Source organism: Phacochoerus africanus, chromosome 2 (genome assembly GCF_016906955.1).
Source record: "Phacochoerus africanus isolate WHEZ1 chromosome 2, ROS_Pafr_v1, whole genome shotgun sequence".
NCBI classification, from domain to species: domain Eukaryota; kingdom Metazoa; phylum Chordata; class Mammalia; order Artiodactyla; family Suidae; genus Phacochoerus; species Phacochoerus africanus.
In genome coordinates, this window is record NC_062545.1 from 93183566 (window position 1) to 93197026 (window position 13461).

A 13461-nucleotide genomic window follows, 5' to 3' on the forward strand; every position below is an offset into this window, starting at 1 on the left:
ATCCAAACTTTGGGAAAGTATATCTGAATCTTGTCATTTTTTTGGTAAATGAGAAATAGACCCAGAACAGAATAGGTATTATACTATGTATTCAAGAAATAGACAAATCAAAATGCAAAGAAAATGATGTGAATCAGCTTCCATTTGTGAACCTCAATTTATACATATATATAAAATGTTGCCTTATCTTAGATTAGTTTTATTAATTCCAGAGGGCATTTCAGTTATGTGCAAACAAAGCCTAATAGTCAATTTGAAGCGACTGTTACTCTGTGTAATTTTAAAGAAATTCCAGTCATTAAAATGGTAAAAGAGACCTGCCATTTGCTTTAATGACCTGTTTTGATGCTTGTGGGGAATAAATTGCCAGTGATCCTCCAGAGTTTGAGTCCCCAAGGGCTACAAAGGTCGATGTAAGAAACTAGGTGCTCCAGAAATACCCACTTTACAGAGAAACGGGGTGGGGGTGATCTGCTTCTCTGTAGCGGGTAAGTTTTCAGGCTGTTTATGAAGCAGTAAAAGGATTACATTCTTTATATGGTAAACTAGGATCTTTTTTAACTTTTCTTTTTATGTTAATTCACTGTAAATGCTATCCAATCCTGTGTCCAATAATATTAAAGACAGAAGTGAACAACCATGCAGAGTTGGCCTCCTGACAAGTGGCAGCTATTTCACAAATAAGATAACCTCCTGGATGTAAATATTTATACATATTGCTCTATATGCACCTTAATTTGATATATAAATTTTCACAAGAATGAGGACAATTATTAGTTTTTAATGGCTGCACTTGCAGCATATGGAAATTTCCAGGTCAGGGATTGAATCCAAGCCATACTTGCCACCTATGCTGCAGCTGTGGCAAAACAATATCCTTTAACCCACTGCACTGGGCCAAAGACTAAACCCACACCTCCTCAGGACCTGAACCAGCTACGGTCAGATTCTTAACCCAGTGTGCCCCAATTGAAAATCTGGGAACTGGTTAATTCTGAAGGAATTCTTACCTGATATGTCTTGTGGGCCTTAAGAGATATCTATACAATGACTAGGGCAGCAATGGAAGAGAATTCATAGTCTATAAATGCTAATAAAGTGTACACTCCATTCAGAATTCAAAATGAGCCCTTGTCCTCTTCAGCAGCTGAAATATCCCATGAGAAAATTAGCCATCACCGAACAAAAGGTGCTAAAATGGGATTGCTATGTTCTGTTCTTAGATTTCTCTACTAATTTACTTTATCCTTAGAAGAGAAACATATTGATTTGTGTATGCAGGCAGAATACACTAGCAATACATCTTGTTCTTTGCAGCCAACATGTTATGTTTTTTCTTAGACTCCTTCACTAGTTTATGCATTTATGTGCAAATGTTTTCTAACAGTATGTTCATGTTATGTTACTAGCTAATGGGTGGATTTACAAACTATAATATGATAAGTATTTCATATGGAAACACCAATTGCAATGGGAAAGCAAAGACATTTCAGAGACTCAGCTTGGTTTGGTATATCCTCCGCCGTTATGTGTATGAGGCATGCTCTGTGTGGAAGAAACTAGGGTTTAAGATGGATAATTCTTTCTCCTCATTTTCCTTAGTCCACTGTAGAACGTCATGACATGTTTTTCACTCATTTCTGTATATCTTCTCTTTGTCAGGAACAACTCTCTTCCCCCACCCCTTCTTTTCAAAGGCATTATGCTAATGGCTTCAAGAAACTTGAGTGTGGAGACAACCTTTGCCCTCTTGGGTTTCACAGATTTCCCAGAGCTTCAGATTCCCCTCTTCCTCGTGTTTCTGATCATGTACATTATCACCCTAGTAGGAAATCTTGGGATGATAGTAATCATCAAAATTAACCCCAAGTTTCACACCCCCATGTACTTTTTCCTTAGTCACCTTTCTTTTGTTGATTTTTGTTACTCTTCCATTGTTACTCCCAAGCTCCTGGAGAACTTGGTCATGGCTGATAAAAGCATCTTCTACTCTAGCTGCATGTTGCAGTACTTCCTGTCCTGCACTGCTGTGGTGACAGAGTCCTTCTTGTTGGCAGTGATGGCCTATGACCGCTTTGTGGCCATCTGCAATCCCCTGCTTTATACAGTGGTCATGTCACAGAGGCTCTGTGCCCTGCTGGTTGCTGGGTCATATCTCTGGGGTATGTTTGGCCCCTTGGTACTCCTTTGCTATGCTCTCCAATTGAACTTTTCTGGGCATCACATAATCAACCACTTTTTCTGTGAATACACGGCTCTCATTGCTGTCTCAAGCTCCAACATATGCATTCCACACCTGCTACTCTTCGGCTTTGCCACCTTCAATGAGGTGAGTACACTGCTTATAATCCTCACTTCCTATGTCTTCATTTTTGTTACGGTCCTAAACATCCATTCTGTCAGTGGTCGCCGCAAGGCCTTCTCCACCTGCACCTCCCACCTGACCGCTATCACCATCTTCCACGGGACCATCCTTTCCCTGTACTGTGTGCCCAACTCCCAGAACTCTCGACAGACTGTCAAAGTGGCCTCTGTATTTTACACAGTGGTCAACCCCATGCTGAACCCTCTGATCTACAGCCTGAGGAATAAAGATGTGAAGCATGCCTTCCAGAAATTAATAGACACAAAAGTCTCTTTTCACTGATGTCAAGGGGTGTCTTAAATCTCCATGAAAAATAGGAGCAGAGCCTTCTATAACCCATAGCATATACTTGCATGAGGTTTTTATAGATGTCTGTGGTGTTAATATGTTAATTTGGTTATTTCAAATCACTTGATGATGCAAAGGAAGTAAATTCTGGGATTAATTTGACATGAGTTCGGCCATAAAGCACCTATTTCTTCAAATTCTCTAAAAGCAAACAAATAAAATATTACAAAGCAAAAGCAAAGATTCAACGTGGGGAATTGGTGATTGGATGATGTGAACTCATCATAGAAAAGGATTTTCGTTTTTGTTGCTGCCTATGACAATGACTCACTTGCCCTTAAAGTTTCTTGTATTGCATCTCACTGAAGCATCATGCAATTGTTGAGAGATACAGATGGATATGCTGTGTGATAAAAGTGAGGGGGCACTTTTATTTATTTTCTGATACTTTCATCCTTTGGGTTCTATGGATTCTATTGATGGACAGTCTTATGCTTCAGTCAGCTTACGTGAAGAAGTACAGAGGGCAAGGACACTTAGGCCAATTGTGTAGGTGATGACACAGAGGGCAAGGACACTTAGACCAATTGTGTAGGTGATGATCTGAAAATGACCGACATGAGAGAGGAAGGCACTTCTGGTGATTTGAAATCTAGTGCTTTTTCACCATGGTATTTCTAGGTCACAGAAATATGTTTTGTCCTTCAGAAAGGACCATCATTTTTGTCATTTCAATACTCTTTGATATTCTTGGATATTATTACTCAAAAGGCTTCAGTTTCAGTATTGCTAGGTTTGGAAATCTCTACAGGCATTATCTAGTCTCTTTCATATGCATTAAAGCTAGAATGGATGTAATATACATTCTATCAGGAAATACTGAGCTCATATTTTAAATGTTCTGTTCTAATGCTTATATGAATGGCTGAATAAGCACAAATATCTGGTTACAAACCACCTAAAAATTAAAGCAAATTATATTACAAAGGCTATCTGTATATAATTAAAATATTAAAACCCCATTATTCAAACAGTGTCATATTTGGACAAATCATTAGCCATATGAAAAAATAATACAATTAGATCTCGCTTTATTTCACACATCAAAAGAGTTCTAAAAGTCACTTCAAAACTACCATTACATGAATATATATAAAACTTCTTGGCAAAATAGTAGAAAATGAAATAAAATTACAAATAACAAAGTGAGAAAAAGTTACCACTATGTCATATACAGCAGAGGAAGAAATGACAATCCTCTAGAAAAAGTTACAATAAGATATAATTTCACAGTCTATACAAAAGAAATACAAATAGACCCTAAACGTGAAGAATTGTATAGCCTGACTCATAATAACTGAAACACAAATGAAAACTACTCTGAGATCTTGTTTTTCACCTATCAGAATGTCCTGTTAATCCAGCTGTGGGGAAATAGACATTTTTATACATTGGGGGCATGAAGGTAGCATGTTACATGGAATTTGAAGTAATAGCAATGATACATGTGCATTTATCCCTTTTCAAAGCATTTACAGATCTGTAGGTATGCAGTTTTGTAAATGAAAATGGGAAGATTTCTATATATTGCTATGGAGTATCTTCTAGAACATAAGTGAATAAACACAAGATGTAGAAAAGATTTTATGCTATGATAAATTATGTGAAAGGAGAGGGAAAAGCAAAATAAAAACCCATAAGCATAAGAGGAGATGAAAGAAATTGATTAGCAGAGTTCCCGTTGTGGCACAGCGGAAAAGAATCAGACTAGGAACCATGAAGCTGCGGGTTCAATTCCTGGCCTCACTCAGTGGGTTAAGGATCCAGCGTTGCAGTGAGCTGTAGTGCAGTTTGCAGATGCAGGTCAGATCTGGCCTTGTGGTGGCTCTGGCATAGGCCTGTGTCAACAGCTCTGATTAGACCCCTAGCTTGGGAACCTCCCTCATATGCCATGAGTGTGGCCCTAAAAGGACAGAAAAGACAAGAAAAAAAAAGAGAGAGAGAAAAAAGAAATTGATTAGTGATGTACCTTATAGCTTTAATTTGGAGGACATGCAATATTTCACATAGTTTAAGACATAGGTTTATATCAAAAAGTATAACAAATATATATAAAATTTAAAAACAAATTAATCTGCTTATAAAGTTGGAAACATGGTCAAAAAGAGTGAAACATTTTCTATAAAGGACTTTAAACCCAGCATTTTGAGTGTATTATCTCATTATATAATGCTTATTTTAGTAAAAAGTAAATAAGTGAAATGACATAAATTATTAAAATGCAGTTGAAACTAAAGTTATTAGCATGAGAGGAGAGTTACAGCGCTAGGAGAAGGTAAAAAGAAAAAAATTAATTTCAATTTAAATTAGAAATTCAGTTTGAAATACTTTTTTTTCTCTTATAACAAATATCACTAATAGTGACAATTCAATAGCAAAGAACATCTCTACTCTAAAAATTCCCTCTGAAAGGAAATCATTACCATCTGAACCAAAACAGAGATTTTTGAAGAAATGGCTGATTTGAAGTATGAGGTAGAAAATAAAATGAGTCTTGAGCAACTTAATTTCCAAGAAAGCAAGAACTATAATAGTGGCTAGATGGATCAATTCAAAGACATAGGAGGCAATTTGAAATGGCTCCCACTGGCTTTTGATGAACATAAAATTAAAATTAAGCGAAGTTAATATAAAGGCAGCAAATATGTTTAAAACTAAAACAGGTCTAGTTACAATAAAATAAAAATAATAAATTATTTTTTAATGTGTGGGGAAAGGGCAGACTTTTGCTGTTGTTTTGTTTTGTTTTATGGCTGTGTCTGTGGCATAAGGAAGTTCTCGGGCCAGGGATTCAATCTGAGCCACAGCTGTGACCTAAGCCACAGCTGCAGCAATGCTGGATCTTTAACCCTCTGTACCAGGTCAGGGGTCAAACCATCGCCTCCACAGAGACCTGAATCACTGCAGGTGGATTTTTAAGCCACCGTGCCACAAAGGGAACTCCAGGGCAGACTTTTTAATAAGTGTTTTGGGGATAATTTAACAGCCATATGGGAAAAGATAAAATTAATTCTGTTCCTTATACATATCAGGATAAATTAAAGTTGGTAGGGGTATCAGGTCATTATTCTGAGACTTGGTAAATAAATGAGGTATTGTTTACTCTGTCTTTCCTTCCCAAACTGTATTTCAGGGTTACCCAACAGTTATGAGGGGAAATTCAGAAGAAATACCATAAAAAATAATAAAAAAGAATGGGAAGATCAAGGCATGACTTCAATGGCTATTAAAATCATTAATTGAGTAGTTGGTAGGGAATGTTAAAATGAAGTAATTGAGCTGACAGTACTTGAATCCACAGATCAGACTAAGCATGACTAAAGTCAGACAACCAGTTGACACAGAGCTCACAGGGCAATGTGACTGGCAGCAATCAGAACCGCATATGAAGAATTCTTGCCTAGAAGAAACTAAAAGTGTGACTCTGAACAAATACAGCTTTTTTTTTATCTACTAATCTAACTGCATTTTTTTTAGGGCTGCACCTGTGGCATATGGATGTTCCCAGTCCTACCTCACAGCAATTTGGGATCTGAGCCACATCTGCGACCTACACCACAGCTCATGACAATGCCAGATCCTTAACCCACTGAGCGAGGCTGGGGATCAAACCTGAACCCTCATGGATACTAGTCAGGTTTGTCACTGCTGAGCCACAACAGTAACACCTACCTGCATTTTTTATTATAGTTGATTTACAATGTTCAGTCAATTTCTGCTGTACAGCAAAGTGACCCAGTGATACACACACATATATATACACATTCTTTTTCTCACATTTTCCTCCATCATGTTCCATCACAAGTAGCTAGATATAGTTCCCTGTGCTATACAGCAGGACTGCATTGCTTATCCGCTCCAAATGCAATAGTTTGCTTCTAATAACCCCAAACTCCCAGTTCTTGATGTAACAGTTTAAAAAATTTGTTTAGGAATAAATCAGATGACACCAAATAAATCAATAAGTCAAATATAGGCTATGAAGCATTCTACAACTGATACAATTTTTCAAAAATAATTGCCTAAACACACACACAAGGAACTGTTCCATGACATATGGAACATAATATTACATAACACTGGAATGGTCATATAATAAAGGAAATCTAGTTACAACTAAATTTATTTGAATCTTGATTCGAACTACCTGTAAAAACATATCTTGATGACACTTGTGGAAGTTTAAACACAGATCTGGTATGAAATTACATTAACACTATGTTATTATTTTTGTTAGGTACGATTTTGGCATAGGTGTTTAATCAAATTCTTCATTTGTGGTTACAGTTTTTTAAACTACTATTAATGACTTAGTTATTTTAGCAAGTGGATTTATAGAGAAACATAATGTCCTACCAATATGATTATGTTTTACACTACTCCAGTTTATTGAATTGAAATGAGGGATTCACTGTCCTTGGAATGTCCTGATTCTTCAGGACAGACAAAGAATGATCTACATGCTCTCCTGTTCTAATGCTGCATACAGGAATGTTTGGCCAAAAATTACATCTGGGACAGGAAAAAAGTGTAGCAAGCTGTTCTTATAATTATGATTTGAGGCTTGTAGCTTTGGCTTGAGTACTTTTTATTTCCTTGAAAATCTTCAAAAGACTTAAAATTTTAATTTTTTTTGTGTTTCAGTATCCAGATTATTTATGTTGAGCTTCAATTATTTAATAATAATTTATTAATGAAATTGAACTGGGAAAGTATTTTACAAGTGTCATCCCATATTTTGTTATTGTTCTAGGAACTGCCAATTCAGTGAAATAAATACATTTAAAAAATACCTGTAGATATTCTCTGAAAAGTTTTCTTTTTTATTTCCTGCTATAACTAATGTCAACCTGAAATATATATATATGTATGTATATGATTGAGAATGCCTGGAATATCACTGTAAACTGCAGAATTATTGAGATGCATTTTTTAAAGCCATCTATTTGAAAATAAGTTGTTTTCCATTCCCTTTGCCAAACTCAACACTCTTCCGCCATTTATCTGTACAATTTTCTCCCTCACTTCATAATGGTCCATGCTCAAAAACCACCTCATAGTAGACTTGTCTGAACTCCCTATTGAAAATGGTGCCTTCAGTTATATATTTTTAGCATTTATAATTATTGGAAAATCACTGCTGTATGTATTTTTGTGTGTCACCCATCAAATATAAATTGTTGACAAAGCAAAGATCTTTTTCTTTTTCCCCAATATCTAAGAACTTATCTCAGGGTAAACCCACAATAAATATGTATTTAATAAATGCATGAATGAATGTAAGAATGAGTGTTAGGTATCCTCATTTTGTACTCAGTAGTCTCTATTGCTTGTCATATAACAATTAAATATATCTACTATCCTTACCTTTTAAAGAACCTTGATTAAAATGGCGAAGAGTTTAGGAGTTCCCATTGTGGCTCAGCAGAAACGAATCTGACTAGTATCCAAGAGGACACAGGTTCAATCCCTGGCCTTGCTCAATGGGTTAAAGATCTGGCGTTGCTGTGAGCTGTGTTGTAGGTTGCAGATGAGGCATGGATCTAGGTGATGCTGTGGCTCTGGTGTAGGCTGCCAGCCAGATCCCCAGTCTGACTGACCCCTAGCCTCCATATACCACAGATGTGGCCCTAAAAAGACAAAAAAAAAAAAAGAAGAAGAGTTTAGAAAATTTTACATGTTGAGTTCATCAAAACTTTCCAATACATTATTCTTCTAAAATGGTATTATTTTAGGTGGTTTAAATACAGTTCATCAAAAACTTAGAACTTCATATTTAGATTATTCAATTTATGGGATAATGGCCATGAAATAAATTGCAATAATATTTTTACATTTAATTTTTTAAAAAACCACCTTCCTTCTCTTTATGATTAAGATAAACAATTAAGCAAAGCAACTTTCCTGTGAGTAGGTTGCTCAGATAATGTAAAGTGTCACTGCCAATGATGGTCTTTATAGATTTTTTTCAGTTTTACTGTCATGAGACTCTTTCCTTCGGGGGATATATTTTGTGACAAGAGGTTCAGGACAACAACAAAAAACAGATACTAAACGAATCTCATCAAGCGCTTAGTGTCTAATCTCAAAACATCATTGTATTGGCTGAAACACATCTAAAGCCATTATTTTCCACAATAAATTGTACAGGTAGGTAGGTAGATAGATGACAGAGAGATAGATAGGGATATACAGACTTGATTAAAGCTCCATGGAAATAAATATTTCACAGAGCTCTTATGTTTTAGGTTTTCGAAGTCTGCTTTCACTTTTTAATTTGGATAATTCACAGAATAATAAGAGAAATCCTTGCTTTTAAAAAAATGAAAGAGTGGAAAGTGAGAGTGCTAGGTGGAATGGAAACACAGAAAAACTATTCAATCTCAGGGAATTATCAGATGGATCAGTTTTAGGGAAAACCACATAGGTTATTGAGAATTTGGAAACAGATTACCTGAAACTAATTACATTTGAGGAACTCCTGAAATATTTGGTGTATCCAAAGAAACAAACCACATACTGTTGTTTGTACACTATTGGTTTAGGAAGACATTCTATAGTCAGCAAAGGAGGAGATCTGGGAGAAGTCCTTCCAGCAAACCCACTAAGTGGCCTCTGGCATCAAGTAGAGTGTAGACTATTCAGGACCCTTCAGTAGTTCTGCTCTTCACAGGATTGTGTGGGTGGCACAAACCAAAGAGTAATATGTGAACTCATTCTATCAGTGATTCCACTTATCGCTTTGTGCAACTTACACCCATCTGTGTAACTGTCACCTCACTCATAAAGGTGCGTGATTATACTTACCTCACTTATTTCTGGAAAGTGAAATGTGTTAATAGATGTATTCAGAATAATACCTAACACATAGTAAGTGGTCAGTATACATGATCAGCTTTATTCTCATAAATTCATTATTCCCATCCCTTTCTGGTGTTGGGCACTACTCTGCTGTGACTTCAGACCCTCAGCCCTCCAGGAAGGAGCCTGTTGAGTAAAAACAGGCCAAGTGGATAAGACATATTCTATTTCATGATGGCAACATGGTCCCTGGTTCACTGAGAGATGTTACAATGCTCTAATATTCTTCATGACCTCTGGAGGGGAGCATGTCTTATTGGAATGGTATGTACCAACTTGGGATAGTTACTCTCATCAAAGTCATTAATTATTTGACTCCCAAGATATCATTGTTTTGGTCATGTCTTGTGAATGTCCCACAGAGATCAATGATTGATTTTGGAAATAAGGAATATGGTCTCCAGGGACACACATGCATAAAAGGACAAAGCCCGTAAAGTTTACCTATCCTAGCATCTTTAGAAACAGGGGGCAATCTTTATGCCACAGGTTGGTTGGTAGGACTACACTCTGATTGTGTGGGGAACTGAGAGGGCAGTCGTATTGATGTGTGTTTAAGAATCTGTATCTAGTCCTCTTTTAATCAGAAAGTGAAGAACTGCAAGGATTTGGGCACTCCTATAGAAATAAGTTTCCCTTTTTGTCCTGAGAAACCATCTCATTGGGAAATGGTAGCAATTTAATTGGCAGAAGGGAATATCATATAACAACTCTTGGTGTAACAGGGAAGAGTGATTTCAATTTCCTTCCCTCTTCCTCCTCTCTCAATTTAACTCTATCCATGGCACCTGGCCAAGACAGCATGGAGATTGTCCTAACAGTCATTCTAGTGCTGAGGGTGAGAGTGAGCAGTCCCCAGGACTGTTCATGAAGGGACATAGACATGGTAACCAACTCTGAAACAGATAGGAAAGGAATTACTTGGACCTTGTGCCAAAGGGACATTGAGAATTCTCTCCACAGAAAGTGTCTTAATCAAGATAATGACATTTTTGGAACTGAGTTCAAATTCCTCTTCCTCCAGGAATATCTGGCTCCTCTAAATCATGTATAACTAAAAAGGTTCAGGAGAGAGAGATAGGAAATAAGCATGTTTGTACCCCTGTTGCTATTTTCTAGATATCAAAGTCCATTCCTAAAAAATCCCACCATCCTTTCCCATACCACCCCATAACGCTTATGTTTTGTGAGAAATTAGACGTTTCCATCTCATGTTTTTTTTTTTTTTTTCAAGGTAACTGGAATAAAATATTTATGGTTCAATGATGTTGTGAGGGTTAAATATGTACAGATATATAACATCCTATCTGTTCAATCTGTTTTACTATCTTTTAACTTGATATTTTTCATAATCTTTTTTCAAGGAATTAAAAGTTCTTGAAAAAGCTGCAGAATTTTCCATAATATATATGTGCCATAGCTTTGACCATTTCTCTGGTGTTTACTGTTTGTTTCTAAATTTAAAAAACACTGCAATGCAGCAGCAAGCATTTATGTAAATTTTATAGTCACCTCTTTGTTCGGGTTCTTCAAATAAGTAAAAGCAGTGATTTATTCATTAAATAGGTCTTCATAAGGCTTTAGAGTTAGTTACAGAAATTTTGTATCTGAGTACCAACTTCCTGAATGAGAACAGACATTGTATAGCATAATTAACAAAATATGCAAATTTTGTAAAAAATGCTAATATTTTATAAAGACTGATTTTCTATGTAAGACATATTGATAAAAAATTAACTCTTATGGTTTAATTACCTTAAATAAGGATGTTTCTCATCATTTCAGTGGGAATAAAGAAAGTTAGTATGAGTTATTTTAAAAATTATTTCGTGGAGCAACAAGGTACTACTATATAGCACAGGAAGATATATCCAGTCTCCTGGGATGGACCATGATGGAAAATAATATAAAAAGTAGTATATTATATATATATATATATATATATATATATATATATATATATATATATATCATATATATGTATGACTGAGTCACTTTGCTGTAGAGCTGAAATTGGCACATTATAAGTCAAGTGTATATATATATATTTAACTTTTTTTTTCTTTTTAGGGTCACACCCATGGCATATGGAAGTTCCCAGGCTATGGGTCAAATGGAAGCCACAGCCACAGCAACACGGGATCTGAGCCATGTCTGCGAACTACACCACAGCTCATGGTAATGCCAGATCCCCAGTCCACTGAGTGAGGCCAGGGATTGAACCACCATCCTCCTGGATACTAGTCAGATTCATTTCCACTGAGCCACAATGAGAACCCCCAGTCAACTAAATTTTAATAAAAAAATAAAATAAAATAATATTTCTTAGGATCTAAATATTTTCAGTTGTGTTTAATGAGTCTGCCATTAAAAAGATATTTGAATTTCATAAAAAATATGGCAAATTAAATTACATTGGATGTCTTGCAGGTGATTCAATTCCAAGCTTTAAATTGTGTAGAGCAGATTAAGGAATTATACAGGCTCTTATGAATATCAAACTTTTTCTGAGATTTGTAAATAAAACTATGAGCTCTATGCATTTGTGTGATATAAAATCTGAACTTTTCCTAAACTTCACACTGGTCTATTTATTTGCTAAAAAGAATGCTAATCTTATTTATTCATATGTGTGTTTTAGGAGAGTCAAAACTGGACTGGGATGATATAATGAAAAATAACTACTAAAATGTTTCTCCAGCTCCAATAGTATGGGGTCCATGGGCGAGGAAAACTGCACCTCCGTCACAGAGTTCATTCTCCTGGGATTCTCAGATGTCCCTGAGTTGAGAGTCTTCCTCGTCCTGGTGTTTCTTGTCATCTACAGAGTCACCGTCTTGGGTAACCTGGGCATGGTTGGGCTGATTCAGGTCAGCCCTCGACTCCACACCCCCATGTACTTTTTCCTCAGCCACTTGTCCTTTGTGGATTTCTCTTACTCCACGATCATTGTGCCCAAGATACTAGCTAACATCATAAACGAAGACAAAGCCATTTCCTTCCTGGGGTGTATTGTGCAATTCTACTTGTTTTGCATATGTGGAGTAACTGAGGTCATCCTACTGGCTGTGATGGCCTATGACCGCTTTGTGGCCATCTGTAACCCACTCTTGTACAAGGTCACCACGTCCTGAAATGTCTGTGTGGAGCTAGTGTCTTGTTGCTACCTGTGTGGGACTGTGTGTTCTCTGATTCACCTGTGTTTAGCTCTGAAGATCCCATCCTACAGATCAAATGTGATCAACCACTTCTTTTGTGATCTGCCCCCTCTCTTATCTCTTGCTTGCTCTGATGTCACTATGAATCAATTGCTACTGTACATTGTGGCCACGTTCAATGAGATCCTGTCCAGTGTGATCATCCTCACCTCCTACTTGTTCATTCTCATCACCATCCTGAGGATGAGCTCTGTGGAGGGAAGGTCCAAAGCCTTCTCCACCTGTGCCTCCCACCTCACAACCATAGCTGTCTTACAGGGAACAATCCTTTTCATGTATTGCTGACCCAATTCTGGAAACTACAGTATGGCCACTGACAAAGTGGCCACGGTGTTCTACACTGTGGTGATTCCCATGTTGAACCCCCTGATCAATAGTCTGAGGAACAAGGACGTGAAAGAAGCTCTCAGAAAAGTGGTGAAGTCAAAGAGATTTTCCCAGAGAACAATATCATAGTGGGACTCAGGGTTCCAAAGTGAGGCTGGGTAGAATTGTGTAATGACAGGCTGCAGTGCTGGGGGTGGGGAACAGTCAAGAAGCGAGGAGCAATAGTGATGTTTTCTCATTCACTGCTCTTTGTGCCTTGTCAGTTTACATGCTTAGGATTGAGCATATTTCAATATTTGAAGCCGATTTTTTTCCTTTATTTAAACTAGAATGTGTTAAATT

The 13461-nt window shown here is 36.8% G+C and overlaps 1 protein-coding gene and 1 pseudogene across 1 annotated transcript; both read left to right on the forward strand.

Annotated features, from left to right (window-relative positions):
- The first annotated feature begins 1702 nt into the window (after window positions 1-1702).
- LOC125121075 (olfactory receptor 5D14) lies at window positions 1703-2647 on the forward strand. Its single transcript, XM_047769387.1, has one exon. It carries the CDS (start codon window positions 1703-1705, stop codon window positions 2645-2647), a length of 945 nt encoding a protein of 314 aa, XP_047625343.1.
- Window positions 2648-12294: 9647 nt separating this feature from the next.
- On the forward strand, window positions 12295-13248 carry LOC125120677 (olfactory receptor 5L1-like; annotated as a pseudogene).
- The last annotated feature ends 213 nt before the right edge of the window (window positions 13249-13461 follow it).

Excerpts from the sequence above, each read along its gene's own strand:
- LOC125121075 (XM_047769387.1), top strand. The coding sequence starts at position 1,703 with ATGCTAATGGCTTCAAGAAACTTGAGTGTGGAGACAACCTTTGCCCTC.